Genomic DNA, 17,984 nt, shown 5'->3' with positions numbered 1-17,984 from the left:
TTTAATTCTAAATGAATATCCTTGTTGGACTATTATTTAAGTGCTATTCTCTTTCAAGACATGTTTACCTAAAGCTAGAATAAATGCAATGTACATTATGCAGCAAAAGAAATTAGAAGATAGGACATATATCCATTATGGAGATGATAAGTTTTGGACGGGCGATGTGCCTCGTACACAGGGAAGAAGCTTTTCAGTTATCTAGCTTTGCTAGCAAAGTCGTTAGCTAGCAGCTAGCTAATAGCACAACAACAGCAGCCTAATCTCTATATAGTAAAAATACTGAATCGATAGATAAGAACAGTTTTTCCTCACCTGGCTGTCTCCTCCCGCTCTGTAGTTCTTCAGAGAAAGGCAGACGCAGAGGCCTGTCAGTGTCTGTTGTATTTCATTACCTCTCTGCTTAAACCGCGACTCCGAGCTGAAGCAGAAACGATACTTTCAACGTTTTCCGTCATCTGACAAGTAGCAAGTCTACTCCACTTTATTCACCCAAAACGTTTTTTTTTAATTCACCAAAAACTGATCTGTAACCTGGATCGTTCGCTACGTTCAGCTCTAGTTAGCCGTCTTATGTCACTGCGCGAGAGGCAACTGCGTCATGCGTCACGGGCAGGTAACAAGGTGACCGGAGGGCTTATTATGTTGTACAAAAAAGAAACAAAAAAGCAAATAATTTTAGTACATGTTTTTATGTGTCAGAAGAGGGCTTATGAAATAATAATACCAACAAAAAAAATTGACCAAAAGGGGGCAAGGAGCACAAAGGGCAGGTGCTGATATCACATTAGTGCAAACATGAAAGGCAAGGAGTGGTCAGATTTATTTAGGGTCACACAGCACAATTGAATCAAACTCCATCTGACTTTAATCCAGAATTAGACACACATGTCAAAAATGATCAAATATTGAAACTTTCCTCTCACCTCTGGTTTCTACAGATAGTGGGCCAAGTAAACAGGGAGGGTTTGATACCCTTCTCCACCCTAAACGAGAGGGGGATTAACAGGCCTGACAAACATGAGTCTAGAGTTTATCTTTTCTGAAACCTCTTTAAAAATGTAAATGTCTAATTAGCTTAGTTCAGCTTTGATGTTTGCAACAGAGGAACGACAGTGATAGTGAATTTTTTCTCCTAGAGTCAGAAAAACTATTGCCTGAATGTCAAAAATGGATATATTAGGATTTCTTTCCTTCTGCTTACGGGCTCCGTCTTAAAGGCATTAAATGTGTCATTGGACTTTCATCCTTGGTTTTTCTACAAATCTCAGATTCAACAGTTCTTTTTTTTATAAAGTGCCCAAATGTTTTGAGAAGTTGTCACAATTAACATCTAAAGCTGGACATTATTGAGCTAAATCATGATGTGTTTCTAATCCAAACATTGGAAAAACATAATGTGTTTTATATTTGTATTTTTTTAAATAATTTCTGTAGTAAATGGTAAACTTTAAAAAAAAAAGGGCTGAAGACATGGGCGAAATTTCTGAAATGAAGCTTCAGCGCAAATTCAATCTGGAAGACTCTTTTAGCCTCACCTGCCTCATCAATCAGCGCCTCCCTCTCATCTCCTTGGACCTATCAGTGCTGGATCAAGCCACGTCATGGCCAATCGTCGATCAAGCTCCAGCTGATAAGGACCTTCATCCATGGCCTCCTCCGCTTACCAGCTGCGATCAACCCACCTCCGCCACATCTCCACCGTTAGCTCATCAGGCCACATCCTTCTTCAACCTCTGCCACCAGTACAGACCCCCAGGGGGATTACATTCCTATGCAGCATCAGGAATGTTTATCGAGCTTATCAAAGTTCCAGCTCGACGTCCTCGGCCAGGGCCTGAACGCCAAAGGACTTTAATGTTTATTTGTCATTAAACTTTTTTAATCGCTTTCTTTCTCTGTCTGAGTCTCTCCAGATTGAATGAGCTGAATAGACCAACTAAAAGATGGCTTTTCCCCTCATCACTTTAAATGACTTTGCTAGACTTTAGATTTAGTGAAAGCAAAGTTTCACTGTAAAATCCCTTAAATGCCAATTTTGTATTTTGTGTACTTTTAGTATTTTTTGGTGTTGGTCTGACTTCTAATTTGAGTTGTAGTTCTAGTTTTTTTGGGTGGGTGTGTGTGTGTGTGTGTGTGTATTCTTCCTGTTGTGCACCATGTTCCTTTTACTTCCTGTCATTCCTGATTCTGAGTGTCTTTGTTATGTTAAGTCCTTCTTCCGTTGTGTTACATTTTCTCAGTTTGTCAGCTCTTTTTCTTCATCGACAACTGTAGCCTGTTAATGATCACTCGGCTGTTTCTCGTTCATTAATTATCACCCCAGGTAACACACCTCTCAGTATGATCGTTCCTTTGTAGGATCCTTCTGTTGCACAGCCTGTTTCTATTGCTTCTTTATGTCTTGTTCCTCTTTTTGATTAGATGGAGTTAATGTTGCTGGATGATATTCTTACTTTTGCACTAATAAAAACTTTTAATTTAACTTATTGGCAGATCAAAGATAAGATTATGTCAGGTCAAAGTGCTACAGCTAAAGCCATTCAATCGAGGAGTTATATTTTCACACTATGATTCTCTAAACCTAATATAGTGATGTATGGCCATAACCCTAACTAGGTTGCAAGTTAAATTCATCAGATGCTGAAAAAATGAGGAAACTAAAGAATGAAAAATGTCTCTTTTCCAAACTGCACCAATAGCCAAAGTCTATTTTTGAAGGCTTAATCATATGAATGTCCATCAGTTTTATCACTAAAAACACTCCCAGACATGACTTTAGAATAGATTATTTTAGACTTTTCTACAGCACTGACACAGTTTCTGTTGGGTCTTCAAATTATAAAAATGGACAAATGTTTGTGTTGGGTTCTCTTGTCTTCTTCTCAACAATAATTTCAACCTGGAAGTCACAGAGAACACAAGGTGTAAGACGTTGCAGGGTAAGCCTGGAAGAAGAAATTTTTCAAGAGAATAAAGATATTCAAAATGATCAAAGTCATAGAGAGGCTGAACCTCTTCATAAGTACCTTTTAGCTTACCCTAGCAACAGACTGTTCTTCAAAGCTATAAATACTCGGCACAGAATGCATATAATGATTATACTTTCTACATTTGTCTTAGTTAAATGTTTGATTAAGGCCCTCGGGCATCTCTGAAACATTGTCTAGGTAGATTTGTCAAAATGTGCAGAGCAAACCTCCCACAAATGTTGATTCAGTGACTTCACTGAGCAGCTGTTTTTCTTTTATATCATTTAAGACTTTTATTAATTCATACTCATGAACAATTCACTGCAAAACCTTCAGCTGAACATTATGTTTACCCACTCAGCGCTGTCGTCCTTTACTAATTTCTGTAATCTAATTTATTCTCTATTAAAGTCTTTGTGGCAGTACCCATTTTTTTCAAAAGCCATTTTCTGTGTCAGTTCAGATCAGACTGAGACCGCAGCCGCAGTGACAGAAGCCTAGTGGCTCTGGTCTTAATCATATAGAAGCAAAGTGTTGCACCTAAGGCTCTGCTCTCCCTGACAGACCAAGTGACCCAAATATGAGCCAAGTGTCTGCTTAGTTTAAAAAAAAAATTTGTCTGCAAGTATATGACTAATGCATTAGTCAGACTGCAACAAATCCTGTGATGTGCCATCTTTTGTTTGACATCTGCTGCACAGTTAGCCTACACAAAATGTTTGGAATATTCCATACCCCTGATGTGAAAACAATCAGAAAACCTTTCATTTTGGCTAAAATGTTGCAATCCGGAGATGGATTCTTTGCTTTTTGACTTAAGCTTGTTCGGTTTGAAGTTTATCCAACTCATCCTGCTGTACGAAGGTTATAATCAATTCAGTAAAACAAAAGAATCCTTTTCTTTCACCATTACAGTTCACACAATTTCTGTTCTTACCTAAAACATCAGCAGAGGATTTGCACCATTGTTTCATTATGTGTCCTATACTGATTTGAATATGGCTGAAGAAGTCTTGTGTCAAATACAAATGAGGATTAGCTCTTATTTGTTTATTCAAACAAAGATTTTCCTGTCTAATGTTCTCACGTTGACTTTTGGTTTGTACCTGACTCCTTTGTCCCTTTCAACATCACCTTTGTAAATCATAAAACACTGCTTCTGTCATAATGTGCCAACTCCAAACCTACGTCTGTGACCGTCAGTCCATAAAGACGGAAGGACCACCGAGACGTGTCAGAGTACTATAGTGACAGGGTATTATTTTGTGGAGGGACATATTTTAAAAAAAAACCAGATCAATAGGAATAAATCACCTGAAGCCTGGCCTGAGCCATGTTTTGTCAGCAGATCCAATCTCAGAGGATGGACAGCTATTGATCCGAGCTGTAATCTCGCAGATAAAAGCTTGATCTTTGGAAGTGATCTGAATGGCTCATACATTTTGCACTGACACAGAAGAAAAGCACCAATACTTCCCAGTCTATAATGGTTCTTTTGGGTTACTATTAGCAGAAAAAAAAAAATACAGTATACTGACATTCAGCATTTTATCTTTTGTGCTGCCATTAATATTGTGTTTTATTTGCTGTTTTTTCTTTCCCTTGCATAGAAAATACTCTTGTCCCAGTCCATTTAGTATAGTCTCTTTTCAAAAAAGTCAATGACAGAGCTACTTGTGATATGAACTTTAAATGTTTTGACCTGTGGGTTAAAACTTTGGGACACCCCTGGTTTGCCCAGTTAACTCAGTGAATGTCTGCATTAATGTGCAGACTCATGCTGCTATCCAAATACATTTTAATTCATTGAGTTTTAATCACAACTCAGTCTCACATTTAAAATTATAAATCCTACAAACAGGAAATAAATACAGATAAGACGGTGAGTCACATTGAAAGTTATGATCTCAGTTACATTTAATAAAAAAACACTACAGAAATATCTGATTTTTACTTTCAGAATGGAAGGTGAAGACAGCGACATACCTCAAAAGATGATTGACGTACACAATTAATCAAAAGGACATTTGATCAAATGTCGCCCTCTACTGGCATTATGTGAAACTGAAAAAGAAAAATTTTCAAACAAAACAATGTTTGCTACTGTTATTTAGAGACATGCGAATGATATCACTTTATTTAAATGTCAGTAGAAAACAAATATAATCACTTTACCAAATGCCAAAGAGTTACTTCAGATATATAGTGAGATTATTCCTGTCCAAAGACAATAATTTATACAATTATCAGGACCAGTAAAAGCAGATGTAACCTTTCCTGACTTTGTTAAAAAAAAGGGCAGAGCTGCCAGAAGTCAGGTTTCTTGAGGTTTACAGGCCAGGAGGTAGAAATACTTGACAGCCACTGTGACTTCTGCCTCTGCAGAGGTCACTTTCATTACAGACATCAGCCTGGAGGAGACAAGAAAGAAGACAAGACTATTTCAGAGGACGGCAAACAAACATAAGCGTGTATAATGCTGCTACTATTGTGTAATAAAATATATGGGCATTTACCTTATTTAGAGCAAAGTGTAAATACATCAGTGGTGGTTTAAAACACTGGGACATAACTTTATGTGCAGAAAATGACAGATTAGCATCATAAAACATGATGTTCACCTCTCAGTTATATCCTGAGACAGCCTGTTAGCTCTCTGTGGATCTTCTCTCAGCAGAGCTTGATAACTGGAAAAAGACTCCACCAATCCCATGTAGCTGGACAGCGGCATAATATTTCTGTCCCAAAAACACTCCTGCCTGGAAAACAGCACAATATATGCGCTGTGCATTGTATGCATATCAAACACAGAAATAACAGGGGTTTTTTTCCTGTGTTTTGCTACATCGCAGCTAAAGGGGGAAAACTTTTCATATCACTGAAGTCAGATTACTAGCCAAAGAAAAGAAATCCATCACTCACCACTCCTTGTCGGGATAAGGAATAGATCCGTACGCCTCCCTGTACAGATCAATAGAGCTTTGACCAAGGTGGGGACTCCTGTAAGGTTCCAGAGCTGCATAAAACTGATCCAACAACAAAAATATAGATGTTAAATTCGGGTATATGTTATGTATTTGTTATGAGTGACATTTTCTATCTTTGACTTGTCAATAGCACATTTTTATTCACTACACTACAGCAATGTTTCAGTGCAAAACCTACTGTGAGAAAAAGAGCAACAAGATGTTTTAACCTCAAAAGTCCACTAGATGGTAACGTAACACTTTTTCAGCATTTTATATTTAGGTCTGAGAGATTCAATCTGTTCACTATCAATATATTATGAAATATTTTTATTTAGATTCCTTTCTTGAAGAAATTTGAACTTGTTGAACGAGGCCCTAATACAAAAGAATAAACAATGAATAAACATTTACTTCTTCTTGAATCATTCTTACTTTTTCAACACAACTATTATTATCTGTGACATACCCTGATATTTTTTATATCTGATGCCATCCTTGATGACTGACTCAACAGTAGAATGGAAGAGTATTTAATGTCCATGTTTAACTTGCCTTTAAATTAAGATTTTAACCAAAACTCAAAATTTTAAATGAATTTTTATCAAACAACATTCAGCATTCAGACAGCAAAAGAGCAAGACTTTTAGTAAATAAAGGGAAAGTTGAATAGAGCACAGCCATGTTGTTCTGATTAAAGCTTTTGAGATATTTCTAGTAATTAGGAATCTTTATTCTCCAGAACATGCACATAAATTGCTGGCTTAATTAAGTTAACTCTGCCAATATCAAATGCAATAAACAGGAGACTGCATAAAATGTGAACTCCAATAATTTTTAATTTGTTTTAAAATTACATTAAAGTCATGGTTTATAGTGAATGCTCTCGCACAGCAGTTTAGTACATTTTTCAACAAACTATATTTAGCTCAATAGATGTCACCTCTCAAGAATCAAAATTATAGCACCAATTCACGACAAATGTTGCCTTAAGACACTTTACCAAAAAAACACCAAAAAAAAAGTAGCTATCAATCATGCAGGCAGGTTGATGCTATTTTTGATGCTATTAGTTCCTGAAGATCGTAAAGACAAAACTATATCAGAAGTCAGAGGTTTGAGTTGAGGCTATACTGAAGCGAAAATAAGGCTTAACTATGAAAAATCACAGTAGTGCTTTAACTGGCACCCACAGAAACCCTTTCCTATCGGATCCATGTAAAAATCAAAACATCAAGGCAAAGAAAAAAACATTTCCACTGCTTCAGTTATTTACAGATTTAATAAACGTGTTTGTGTTGTGCTTTTGTTTAAGGTTTCAGTCTTTACCTCTTTGCAGACTTGGTTCAGTGTATGTTTGCAGCAGTCGGGGTAGCTGAGCTCCATGTTAATTGTGTAGTTGAGCAGAGCCAAGCAGCCTTGGGGCTTCAGGACCCGGTGGGCCTCCTGCAGGAACCGAGGCCTGTCAAACCAGTGGAAGGCAGACATGGCCGTCACCAGGTCCGCTGAGCTGTCAGCGAAGGGCAGCTCCTCAGCCACACATTGTCTAAAGATAAATCAGGGGGAAAACTATCAAACTTTCAGCCGGCATGACTTTTCTTTTTAAGCATTCAAGAGGTGGATGCAGCCACTCAAACAGCACAAATATTAGACACGAGGAGCCTTTCCTTTGGCTTATAAAAGTCAGCATGCAGTAAGGACCATATGGACTATTTCTCATGCTTGAATCTGCAAATTCCACCTTACTGGGGTTAACAAAAAAAGTGTGATTTTTTTGTTGTTGCTTGTTTTGTTTTTTTAACTGTGACCTATCATGCTTCCTTTTAAACAGATTAGGATAGATTAATGATATCTATGTTCATTACATTTTTGCACAAAATCATTCTCAAGTAATGCGATTTCACCTTCTCAGTTCTGTCTACTTTAAGCTCCTTTCAGAATGAGCTGTTTTAGTGCTCTGTCACTTTTATGCAAATAAGATATTGCTGCCAACTCAATGTTTGTTCTTGCATATTATACAGTGATGCAAACAGATGCACAATTGTACAACCGTACATCTTTGAAAAGCATTAGTAGAATCTCCTGCACAACCAACAAGACTGCAGCAAAAACAATAAATCACTTGTCTTTTCCAGCAGCCATTGTGCAGCGAATGCAATGGTAAACTGAACAAACATGGATATCTGTGTGCGGGGTTTCGTTTGGGTTGCTAGGTGAGGGGCAGCACCTGACATTTTTTATGTCATAAAAGCTCGTTTTCCAGCCACCAAAAAATATTAAGTTATTGCCAGAAAATGACTGGATGTTTTTTTAAACACTTGGACTGTTTCTAGAAGTGGTAGAGATCCAAATGCAAGTACAAAAACACACAAAAAGTGAATTTAGCATACTAGGTCCCCTATAGGTATTTGAGATTTTAATTTGTAGAGGACTATGAGAGGCAAATATCCCTTTCCTTCTACTTCACTATTATCCGCTACAGTACCTTCTATCAATAAATCACATTAAAAAAATATATATAAAAAAAACGCATTAAAGCTCTCAGCTGTAGTTGACTTGGAAAAGATTTTAGTCACTGTGCTTTCATCATGATACAAGAAAAATAAAAAGACACTGAGTGGATGAGCCAGTGAAGCTCAACTTTTTTGGCTTGGACTTACCTGTATGTGACGTTTGGCTCTTTTGCTTGCTGCAAAGCCACTTCCAACTGAGCAGGACTCACGTCTGTTCCCACAACCGAACCAAAGTGTTTGGACAGGATCCGCGTGCCCTGCCCAGACCCACAACCCACGTCCACAGCCAGCCCAAAGGGACGACTCCGCTAAGAAAATACTTAAGTTACAATGCTGTGAAATTACCTTTACGAAGTAAAATAAACAGCCTACAGTGTTAGTTCTTATAAATCAAAAACATAAAATAGACTTTGGGTGGCTGCTTGTACTCACATGCTTCTCTAGGAAGTCCAGAACTTGTTGGATTAGATGATCTGAAGGAGAGACTCTATACTTCCAATAGGATGCAGCATGCTCCTTACCTTCAAAAAGTCTGTATGTCATAGCTGTCAAACGCTTATTTTCTGCTGATTTAACTTAAGTTTGGCAAGAAGACAAAAACAACTGTAATATTTCTTCTTTTTGACAAGAAAAGCGAACTTCCAGGGTTTCAATTCCTCTCTGCTGACTGACAAAACAAGCAATGTGGCTGCTGGGGAACTGGGAGAATAATTAACTGCCTCCAAGCACACGTGCTGCGCCTCATAACAAGGACCTTTAGTGTAACTCATGAATAGAAAACCAGGTCAAACTCAAAGGCTCACCAGAAAATGCTTAGGTAGCATTGAGGATGATTGCTGTTAGAAAAGCCAGAATCCTGTAAGAGGGGCCTTTAAAGACCCCTTTAAAGAGAGAAAATGCTCTTTTTTTAATAAAAAAAGAGAGCATTTTTATTACTCTCTTACTCTCATAAGAGAGTAATAAAATAAACATAACAAATATACATAAAAATGCTCATAAAACATATTTTCACTGCTAAAATGAGAACCAAACATACAAAACTAAAGAGCCATTATCCAGGCAAAAAGAAAAACAGAGACAAAATACATTGTAATGTGAAAACTTTATTGTTTTAACAATACTTTTCATTTTTGTACAAAATATAATCATGATATAGTAGTTTACTTTTCAAGTTTGAACAATTGTATCACTTTGATACAACACACATATTTCTGGATAAGCCTCTGGAACACTACAAAAGTGATGAAATTATAACTTATTTTAAATCAATATAGTGTGTGACTGCTTTTAATCATTATTCCAACGAATAAAAAAAAAATATTTTTGATCCACCAAAAGTGTTCATTGGTCACAGGAGCAAGAGAAAATGGGTGGAGAAAAAAAGACAAGTTTGCAGTTTCAAGGGAAGGCTGCAACAAAAGCACAGATGATACAAAAAAATATTAAGACAAGTTTTTTTAAGTTGTTTTGAAAACTTGTTTAAATGGGTGGTATTATGAATATTTTAGGCACATAGTGCCATTTAGTCGCATAATCAAGTAACTATGTTACCTTCAGTTATTATAAAAAAATGCTGTAAATATCAAATCTAATGTACTTAACTTTGCAACTGATGCCTTGAAATTGGCCTCTGTTTCTTTAAGAAGCTCCTGCTCTTTCATGAATGGTTGCCATGGGAGATTCAAGGTTTCCTCAAACATGCATGAAAGTAACAAAGCAGGTTTGTTTTTATAATTGAGTAATAATATACATCATAAAAAGCTGAAAAAAGTTGCTTAATTCCTGGGATATTTCACTTTCCCTGTGGTTTCCCTGTGTGTTGCAGAAAAGTGTGTTGTAAGGAGAGATTTTACACACGTTTTAAAATGCAAACACACAAGAACCTCAGATTCTGTTTGCGAAAAATGCTAAATATTCCAGTTAGTCTAAGGTCAAAAGAAACAACAAGGTGTGGAGATCACAGTAAAATGTAGAAAGCACCACTAAGAAATGTTTGGAAAATGCTACGCTAACAAAACATGTTTCATATAAAAGATCCTTGCAGTGAAAGGCGAGTTTGGAGAATGAGTAGAAAGCTGACACTCCAGATCTGCAGGAAGAGTACAGAACTCTGACTACAACATACAAACAGATCCAGTGAAGAAAAACAAAAGCGTAGGATGTTCTGATTGGAGGACAAATTAGAAAAAATCTTGATAAGTCACTACTTTAAGGTTCCTCAGAAGAAGTGTTGGTTATTGCGGCTTTGAAGCCAGGACGCAGAAATATTCCCACTCCCGCTCTATTTCAGTGTCAACAGAAGTGACGCCCATTTCATCCAGGAACCTGCGATGAAAACGCTCATAGATTAGATGTACATATTATTTCCCAAAACTGACATCAGAATGAAGAACAGAGAATTACCGCTTCTGAATCTTGGCCAGCATGTCCTCAGCCCCTTGTGGGTCTTTTCTCTTGTAAGAATTGTACATGGACCAACTGCTAATAAAACCCACCAATGTTCTGATGGAGATCATGGATTTGCACTTAAAACTCTCAATCCTGTTGGATCAACATAAGAGGAAAAGAGCTGAAAATGTGCATTTAAAAAAGGAGTCATGTTAACTACAATTCCAGTTCTAAAAGCATCCAGGTTAGCTTTAATTTGTATAACAACCATTTTTTATAACATCAGATGATCTACAAAAGATTACCTTTCCTTGTCTGGATAGGGTATGGCAGAGTACAAGTCTTCCAGTTTACTCTCTGATGCAGCGACTGGGCTGCTTGTGTACGGCCGCAGCAACTTCTTCACCTGCATAATGTCAACAGTGAAGGGTCTAGAAGCTCTGGCTTATTATTTCTCCATATCAGTTCTGCATTTGACACAGTTAATCATAACATGCTGATGGAAAGGTTGTCATGACATATTCCTTCAAAATTGTTACCTAATCTAATTGGAGATGCGGCCAGGACACAGTCTCGTTGGAGTGATGAAGCTACAGAGACTAGGTGTTACTACTTCCTGGTCTGGAACCTGACTTTTACTTATTTGGAGGATGATTAGTTAACTGAAGTTTTCATGACCAAAAGACGCCCAATCTGTAAGGTGAAAAAGTTGTGGACGTTGATTGTTAACAGGATCTAATCTAACTAATCTAAAGAAGACGTGTTCTCACCATTTGCAAAAGACGAGAGGTCAGCAGCTAAATCTGACGCCAGTTTTAAACAGAAAGGCTCCATCATCATAAGACTAACTATGATTGGACGTCTAAGCCTTCAGATGAAAGACATTCACAGCAAGGAGAACATTGCAATTGTTTTGTTTTTTTTATCCTGGAAATGTCCGTCGTTATTGTACGCACTTTATTTGCCACCACTGGAAAATATTCTGTTTTATAAAATACATGTAAACATTTGTTGCCGATTCAAGCCGGAAGTTAATAATTAATTCACTCACTGTACTTTGATTGCCTCCAAAGACAATGCAGATCCTTCTGATGAGATTTAAAATTTAACTTCGACCATAAAAATCACCTACCTCCTGGTATATGTGGTTTAGCTTCTCTCCGCAGTCCTTATAGTTTAATCTGATGTTACCGTCCGTGAAGCCCAGCAGAGCCATGCAGCCCCGCGACTTCAGGACCCGATCGGCCTCAAGCAGAAACCTGGTCGGGTCGAACCAATGTGCTGCCGAAGCTGCTGTCAATAAATCTACGGTGCCGTCCTCAAAAGGAAGCTCTTCTGCTGTCCCCTTACTGCAAATGTACCACAGAGAGACAAGTACAGCAGGTGACCATCACATTCCCAGACAGTCTGGCTTTAAGGAGAGAAAAAAAAAGTTAAAATATGTCAGATCATCCAGTTAGCTCACTCAATTCCTCCAACCTAAACATTCTGCTTCCTACCTGTTACTCAAGAAATTAAGAATAAACCTGTCACAATAACCTATTAATCAATCACATTAGAAGAAGCTTGATCATTTCCATCCTGAAGAGAAAATTTGTTTACAGACACTTTATAATCCATTGTGTGTTTATTGTTTTTGGTTGTTTTATTCTGGATATTTAAAATGTCTTCCAGTTCCAGCAGTGTGTGTGTAGTGTTCTGCACAAAATTAGAGTTTATTGCTCTTTGAGGGGGCAAACTTGTATCATTCTGCCTTTTCTAATATATTACTTGAAAAGTGTCTCAAAACAATATTGCAATAATTTCCGAGACAAATAGTAACTTAACTTAGTTGCTATTGTGACAGATCACCTTATAAATGAAGTTTGAGTCACATCATGTAATAGATGCTGTGACATCACTTTGTTAATCGTATTTTTGTGACAAACTGCAATGTAGTCGTCACCTTATAAAGGAAGGACTTTAATTTATAGACGTTTTCTTCAAAATGTCAGTAAAAGATCAGCAAAGCATTAATGTGGAATGGTAGAAGCTTTGTTATTCAGCTCATTCTTTTAACTTGCGTTGTGTCACATACAAAAAGGATTTCATAACTTGCCGGTTAACATTTACACCTACAGCGGACCTCTGCGTACCGGTATGTGATGTTAGCGTATCCCGGCACGGCCCGGGCCTCCTCCAGCTGGAAGTCGCTGATATCAATGCCAACCACTTCTTTGAAATGCGGCGCAATTAATCGAGTGTGCTGACCCGTTCCACATCCCAGGTCTACAGCAAGCACATGCGGCTGTCCCTTCTGGGGATGAGAACGGGTGATAAGTTCTTTATTAAACAGAGAAAAGATGATGTCAGACAGGACATACCTTTTTGTCCAAGTACTGAATGATAACGTCCTTCAGCCCAGATGGAGGCGTAAACCGATACTGTTGGTAGATGGAAGCGTGTTCCTTCCCTTCAAAAAGTCGGTATGCCATTGGGACGTTTCACTTGCTTTTCTTATCTCTTGCCTGTTGCAACTAGCTTGATCTGTCCTGCAGAGCAGACTCTGCCTTTGGGAGCAAAGTTCGTCTTTTGTCTCTTTCAATCCCTTGTTTCTCTTCGCTTCCCCTCCCTGCTAATCTTGTTACTGTGTAACATGTTTATTTTCAAATCTCCTGCCAGGCACGTGTGTGGTCTTTGGTCTTGCAGGAATCAAACCTCCCCGACATCCTACAATTCAAATAAAACAGATGAGAGCAGTGATAATTTAAGGATGATCAGATGAAGATTTGAACTTTTTAAACCAAGTGAATAAAAGTTGTCTGACCAAGCTTCTGACTGAAAGCTGCCTATGTAGAAGGTCCTGTTAGCTCAGCTGCAGAGCTGTTGACTGTACACTGGGCCTCCTGCTTAACCCTTTCCTTTCATTGCATATTTCTACACATTACATCAGATAAACTACATTATGTGAAAAATTGCACAAACTAATGAAATACTGCAAGTAAAATAGAATCAAGTTTTTCTTGTCTGCAAGAACAAATGTGCCAAGTTTTTCTAAAACGGTTTGTGTTAATAATACAATCCATTTGTCTTTACACGTAAGACTGCCAATGTTATACTTTGTTAAATTACTGAATAACAACAGAGACAGTTGAACATTGATCTGTCTGTCACAATCAATGTGCAGTTTCAGTAATTCACCAATGTCCCAACAGGGAAATGACCATCTGACAGAAGGGTGATTTGAGAATCCATGGGACAAAAAAAAAATAATAGTGTGAGAAAAAAAGAAATAAGACTTGCAGAAGACAAGTAAAACACAGACCTGCCTTGAAGAACCTCTTCTTGTTCAGCAGTAGTTAGCGTTCAACTTAATGGTGCATTGCTGGCCCCTTCTGCTCCAGAGAACAAATTACAGTCAAAATACGTCTTCAACCATCCATCCTATGTTTTTACCCGCTCGTCTTTGTTGCATATCTCTATGCAACTGAATGAGTCGCAGTCCGACACAGAGACGAAAAGGACAAACAATCTGAAGCATGTCCTCTCAAATAAGCCAGAACACACAAGGATTTATTTATGGATTTATTTATTACCGTGGGCTGCAGATCGACGCTCCCGTACAAATGTCAAAGTATCGACTTTAATCGACATCCCGTCTTGTTTGCAGCATAAACGGTGAGATTTACAAAGGCAGTACGGGAAAAAGCTCCAGCAACAACTTACCCTCAATGTTTGGCTGCGATCAATGTGAGGAAAAGGAAGTAACGTGGACACAAGTGTATACAAAACAGGACCTTTCAAAATAAAGCAAAAATAAATCAATGTGTAGTTCATATTTTGGAAAATATAAATCGGATGTTCAACAATTCCTCTGAATATCTTTTATTTTCAAACAGCATGTTTGATGTCAACTTCCTACAGGTTTCTAATGGACTGGATCCGGGGATCTCGCTGACCACTCCGTAAAACCATGAAGCTGATCGCTTAATGGTGAGTTTGGGATCGCTACACTAATTTCCTTTTCATCATAAGGCAATAGGACTTCTGTAAAACTAATTTTGATGTATTCCAACTGATTCCTGACCCTTCATATGTGATGATAGCCCCAACACAGCAAAATGAGAAACATTAACGTGTGATGATGCCTGGTGGTCCATGTTTCTCAATGTCCTGTTGTTTGAAGTCAAGTGTTAGGGGTCATCTGATAAGATGTCTGTGATCTGTACAGCCAAAGGTCAAACTTATCAGTCCATAAAACATTGCAAAATGTCCCTTAGTGAATCGGTGGGTTATTTGGTAAACGAAACCTTTACAGACATTTATTTTTTTTCCCAATAATGGGAACTAGCAGATGTTTCTTGCACATAACTTGATTTACACGAGTATTTTAATAAAAATACCTGCAGACAACTGCACAACCTTTTTGTAAGCTGATAGTTGGGGCCATTTTTGCTCTCCTTTGACACATCCGAATGGTACCTTTAGTTTTCTTCCACATCTTCCTGCTTTTGGGTTGTTTTTCAGTGTTGGGGGTAATTCTAGCTGATAACCTAATCCTGCACCTGTTTTCTCTCACCAATCACAGAACTGAAGTTTAAGAAAAACTTCAGAAATCAACAATTTTACTCATATTTTCAGAAAAATGTGCAATAGCCAACATGTATAGCCCCCACTGGTTTTATTTTTAGTAAAGGGAGACTCACTTATTTTGTTCATAAAATGAATGAGCCCACAATTTAAATATACTCATTTCAACTTATATTTTAAAATTTGAAACTACACAAAAGTTGATGCATTCCATAAATGTTGGCTCTGTTGCACCCACTAGTAAATTATTTGCAAACTAAGTTATTAATCTGGCCAGTGATACGCTACTCTTATTTTTAAAGCACACATGCAAATGCATTATTAATTGATAGATAAGAAAAAGCACAACACTTGTGTTGATAAATCAAAATGAAAGCAAATACACAAAATGATATAAGACAAATTTTATTTTTTCTTGTGACATTTTAGGACAAATCTAAACAATCACAATCTGTAACATGTTATATAATCAGCAACATTTTAATTTTTCGATTGAACTCAATCACTGATTTAAAAAAAAAAAAAACTTTTCTGTATCCCTGACGTGTGTTAAGGATTGATTGACTGTGGATGTGCTTAGAAAACTGTGTGAAGCTTGAATTATTCAGAGCAATGCTTAGAGTGAATGAGGATCTGATGTACTGCTCTCCTTGCTGCATCAAGTAATAAAACTCACATTTCCAAAACCTCATGTTTGCACCTGGAAAAGACAAGTGTTTTGTTGTTGACTTACTATTCAGAAACCACTTACTGGACTTTCTGTCTGACCCAGCTGACAAGAAGTTCCAGTAATTTCCATATCAGATCTCTCAACAAGACATGACAGAAGGCTAAAGTGCAAATCCAATGACAAAAAACATGCAGAAAACAGGATGGTAGAGATAAACCAAAGGCCAGCTTCAGGAAGATCTGACAAAGAACCTCTTCTTCTTGTTTTAATGTCCTGTAGCTCCCCACTGCATTCAGTCATTCATGAACTGATGGTGGCAACCTGCTGACTGTAGCCAGAGCTGTCCTGAGGCACTCTGACAGAAGTGAGGTTGCCATACACTGGTGCCACCGGGCCGCCTGATCACCACCAGCAGGCAAGGAAGTGACGCGTCTTGCCAATGGACACAATGACCGAGATGGATGGAGCAGGGGAACCGACTGAACAGCAGCCTCGATTCTGTCAGCCAGTCGCAGGGTAGGGTTGCCACAATCCATGTGCGAATGACTTCATGTAGTATGAAAAAGTTTTGGAGTCCTACGGACAAAATAAAGCTCTGCACAAGAGTAGGCCATTTTCACCGATCATTTTGACAGGCCTTACTCTTTAAAAAGCAAATAAGTGTTTTACTTTCATTGCAGCACAACAGGTCATAAAAACAGCAGCAAAAGCAAACACGATTAGGTCAGCCATACTTTGTTTCTTTCCATTTCTTTGTCAAGATTGTTGTTTTGTTTGACCATTCGCTACAAGGAAAACTATTTTTTTTAAGTTCTGCATGACGGGCCTTAGAGGAAGCAAAGTGTGCTTAATTGCACCTGAGGGATAATAATAATGACCTATTGACCATTTCCAAATGAGGCAGTGAGCATAATGCCATCCCAAGGGTTCTCATTAAGTTTTAAAATATCAAAGGAATTAACTTAGGCATACATTTCTCCTCTGCTTAAAATGTGTATCATCCTTGTACACTGAGGCATTGAATCCCAAAAGTTGACTCACAGTCTTTGTTTACTTGTTTGATCACCTAGAGAGATTTTCCACAGCACAGAGCTGAGAGACATGAAATAATCAGTAGTCAATTGACATCATTCACTACAACAGGGTCAATATTATTAATATACGTTGAACGTTTTCATACTTTGTCACGGTACAACCAGGGATTGCTATTTTATATTTGAATTTGATGTGACGGACCATCAGACAGTAGTGCCGAATTTTGAAGTGGACAGAAGTGGTTCAGATTTGTACAAATGAAAATCTGAAAAGTGTGAAAGTGCATTTTTATACACCTCTTTTTATTCTGAAACCCCTAAATAAAATCTATTGTTTTTATTATTCTATTATCATATAGCCTACCTGTATTTACTCATTATATTATTGTCTTTGTTTACTTATCTAATGTGTAGTTTATGCTTCTTTACTACATATTCATTTACTCATTTGATTCCTTATGCTAAGGATCATTTTGCATTTATTCATTACATTAATTTGATTTATCATTTACTTATTTGTTACTGATGAACTATATTTCAAGACATTGAATTGTGAAGAGCAATGAACATATAGATGGTTGAAGTGGAAGCTAACATGACACTTCATGGTATGTGAGAAGATTAAAGTTTTTTCCAACATGAGATGAGGCCTGGGTGCAGGAGACAAGAATGCATTGTTCTGGGGTTTTCCAGAGCTGAAGAGACCACCACCCAACATATGTGTAAACATGTGTGAAGAAGTATAAGTAGTCAGAGCAGATCTGTGTTGGTAGAAGCTTTATTACTTGCATATTGTACCTTATAGTCTTCTCCTTGATCAAGTATAGCCTTGAATAGATAGATTTGTGAGTATGCCTTTGATTTGAATGTGC

At 37.6% G+C, this 17,984-nt stretch overlaps 3 protein-coding genes across 5 annotated transcripts in view; 1 reads left to right on the top strand and 2 right to left on the bottom strand.

Annotated features, from left to right (window-relative positions):
• Positions 1-4,864: 4,864 nt before the first annotated feature.
• On the bottom strand, positions 4,865-9,184 carry LOC106958192 (putative methyltransferase DDB_G0268948). The gene is made up of 6 exons (XM_015049976.1): positions 8,884-9,184; positions 8,599-8,759; positions 7,268-7,484; positions 5,895-5,998; positions 5,594-5,731; positions 4,865-5,383 (listed from the first exon to the last, which is right to left on the bottom strand). Exons 1-6 carry the CDS (start codon positions 8,992-8,994, stop codon positions 5,287-5,289), a joined length of 828 nt encoding a protein of 275 aa, XP_014905462.1. The 5' UTR covers positions 8,995-9,184; the 3' UTR covers positions 4,865-5,286.
• Positions 9,185-10,140: 956 nt separating this feature from the next.
• LOC106958200 (putative methyltransferase DDB_G0268948) lies at positions 10,141-14,585 on the bottom strand. Of its 3 annotated transcripts, none has more exons than XM_015049984.1 (9): positions 14,545-14,585; positions 14,144-14,213; positions 13,203-13,548; positions 12,975-13,135; positions 11,972-12,188; positions 11,145-11,245; positions 10,855-10,992; positions 10,679-10,776; positions 10,141-10,351 (listed from the first exon to the last, which is right to left on the bottom strand). In XM_015049984.1, the coding sequence occupies exons 3-8, from the start codon at positions 13,311-13,313 to the stop codon at positions 10,686-10,688; spliced, it is 819 nt and encodes a 272-aa protein (XP_014905470.1). In that variant the 5' UTR covers positions 13,314-13,548; positions 14,144-14,213; positions 14,545-14,585; the 3' UTR covers positions 10,141-10,351; positions 10,679-10,685. The 3 variants fall into 3 exon arrangements, with proteins under 3 accessions (XP_014905470.1, XP_014905471.1, XP_014905472.1); XM_015049985.1 differs by having other exon boundaries at positions 14,415-14,547; XM_015049986.1 differs by lacking the exon at positions 14,144-14,213 and having other exon boundaries at positions 14,545-14,573.
• Positions 14,586-14,665: 80 nt separating this feature from the next.
• LOC106958199 (olfactory receptor 6N1-like) overlaps positions 14,666-17,984 on the top strand; it is an 8,949-nt gene continuing 5,630 nt past the window's right edge. The window contains exons 1-2 of the mRNA XM_015049983.1: positions 14,666-14,811; positions 16,358-16,594. Of these exons, the coding sequence (XP_014905469.1) occupies positions 16,540-16,594 (55 nt within the window). The 5' untranslated portion in view covers positions 14,666-14,811; positions 16,358-16,539. The remainder of the gene's footprint in view (positions 14,812-16,357; positions 16,595-17,984) is intronic.

The sequence above is a fragment of the Poecilia latipinna genome, unplaced genomic scaffold, assembly GCF_001443285.1.
Source record: "Poecilia latipinna isolate Pla-1442-1.1 unplaced genomic scaffold, P_latipinna-1.0 Scaffold969, whole genome shotgun sequence".
NCBI lineage: Eukaryota > Metazoa > Chordata > Actinopteri > Cyprinodontiformes > Poeciliidae > Poecilia > Poecilia latipinna.
The sequence above is the reverse complement of the archived record's forward strand: the minus strand, read 5'-3'. Positions and strand labels throughout refer to the sequence as shown.

Excerpts from the sequence above, each read along its gene's own strand:
- LOC106958192 (XM_015049976.1), bottom strand. The coding sequence starts at position 8,994 with ATGACATACAGACTTTTTGAAGGTAAGGAGCATGCTGCATCCTATTGG. Across the intron at positions 7,485-8,598 it reads GAGCCAAACGTCACATACAG|ACAATGTGTGGCTGAGGAGC; the intron begins GTAAGTCCAAGC and ends ATTTATCTTTAG. Across the intron at positions 5,999-7,267 it reads TGAACCAAGTCTGCAAAGAG|TTTTATGCAGCTCTGGAACC; the intron begins GTAAAGACTGAA and ends TTGTTGGATCAG.
- LOC106958200 (XM_015049984.1), bottom strand. The coding sequence starts at position 13,313 with ATGGCATACCGACTTTTTGAAGGGAAGGAACACGCTTCCATCTACCAA. Across the intron at positions 11,246-11,971 it reads TAAACCACATATACCAGGAG|GTGAAGAAGTTGCTGCGGCC; the intron begins GTAGGTGATTTT and ends GACATTATGCAG. Across the intron at positions 10,777-10,854 it reads CTGGCCAAGATTCAGAAGCG|GTTCCTGGATGAAATGGGCG; the intron begins GTAATTCTCTGT and ends TTTTCATCGCAG.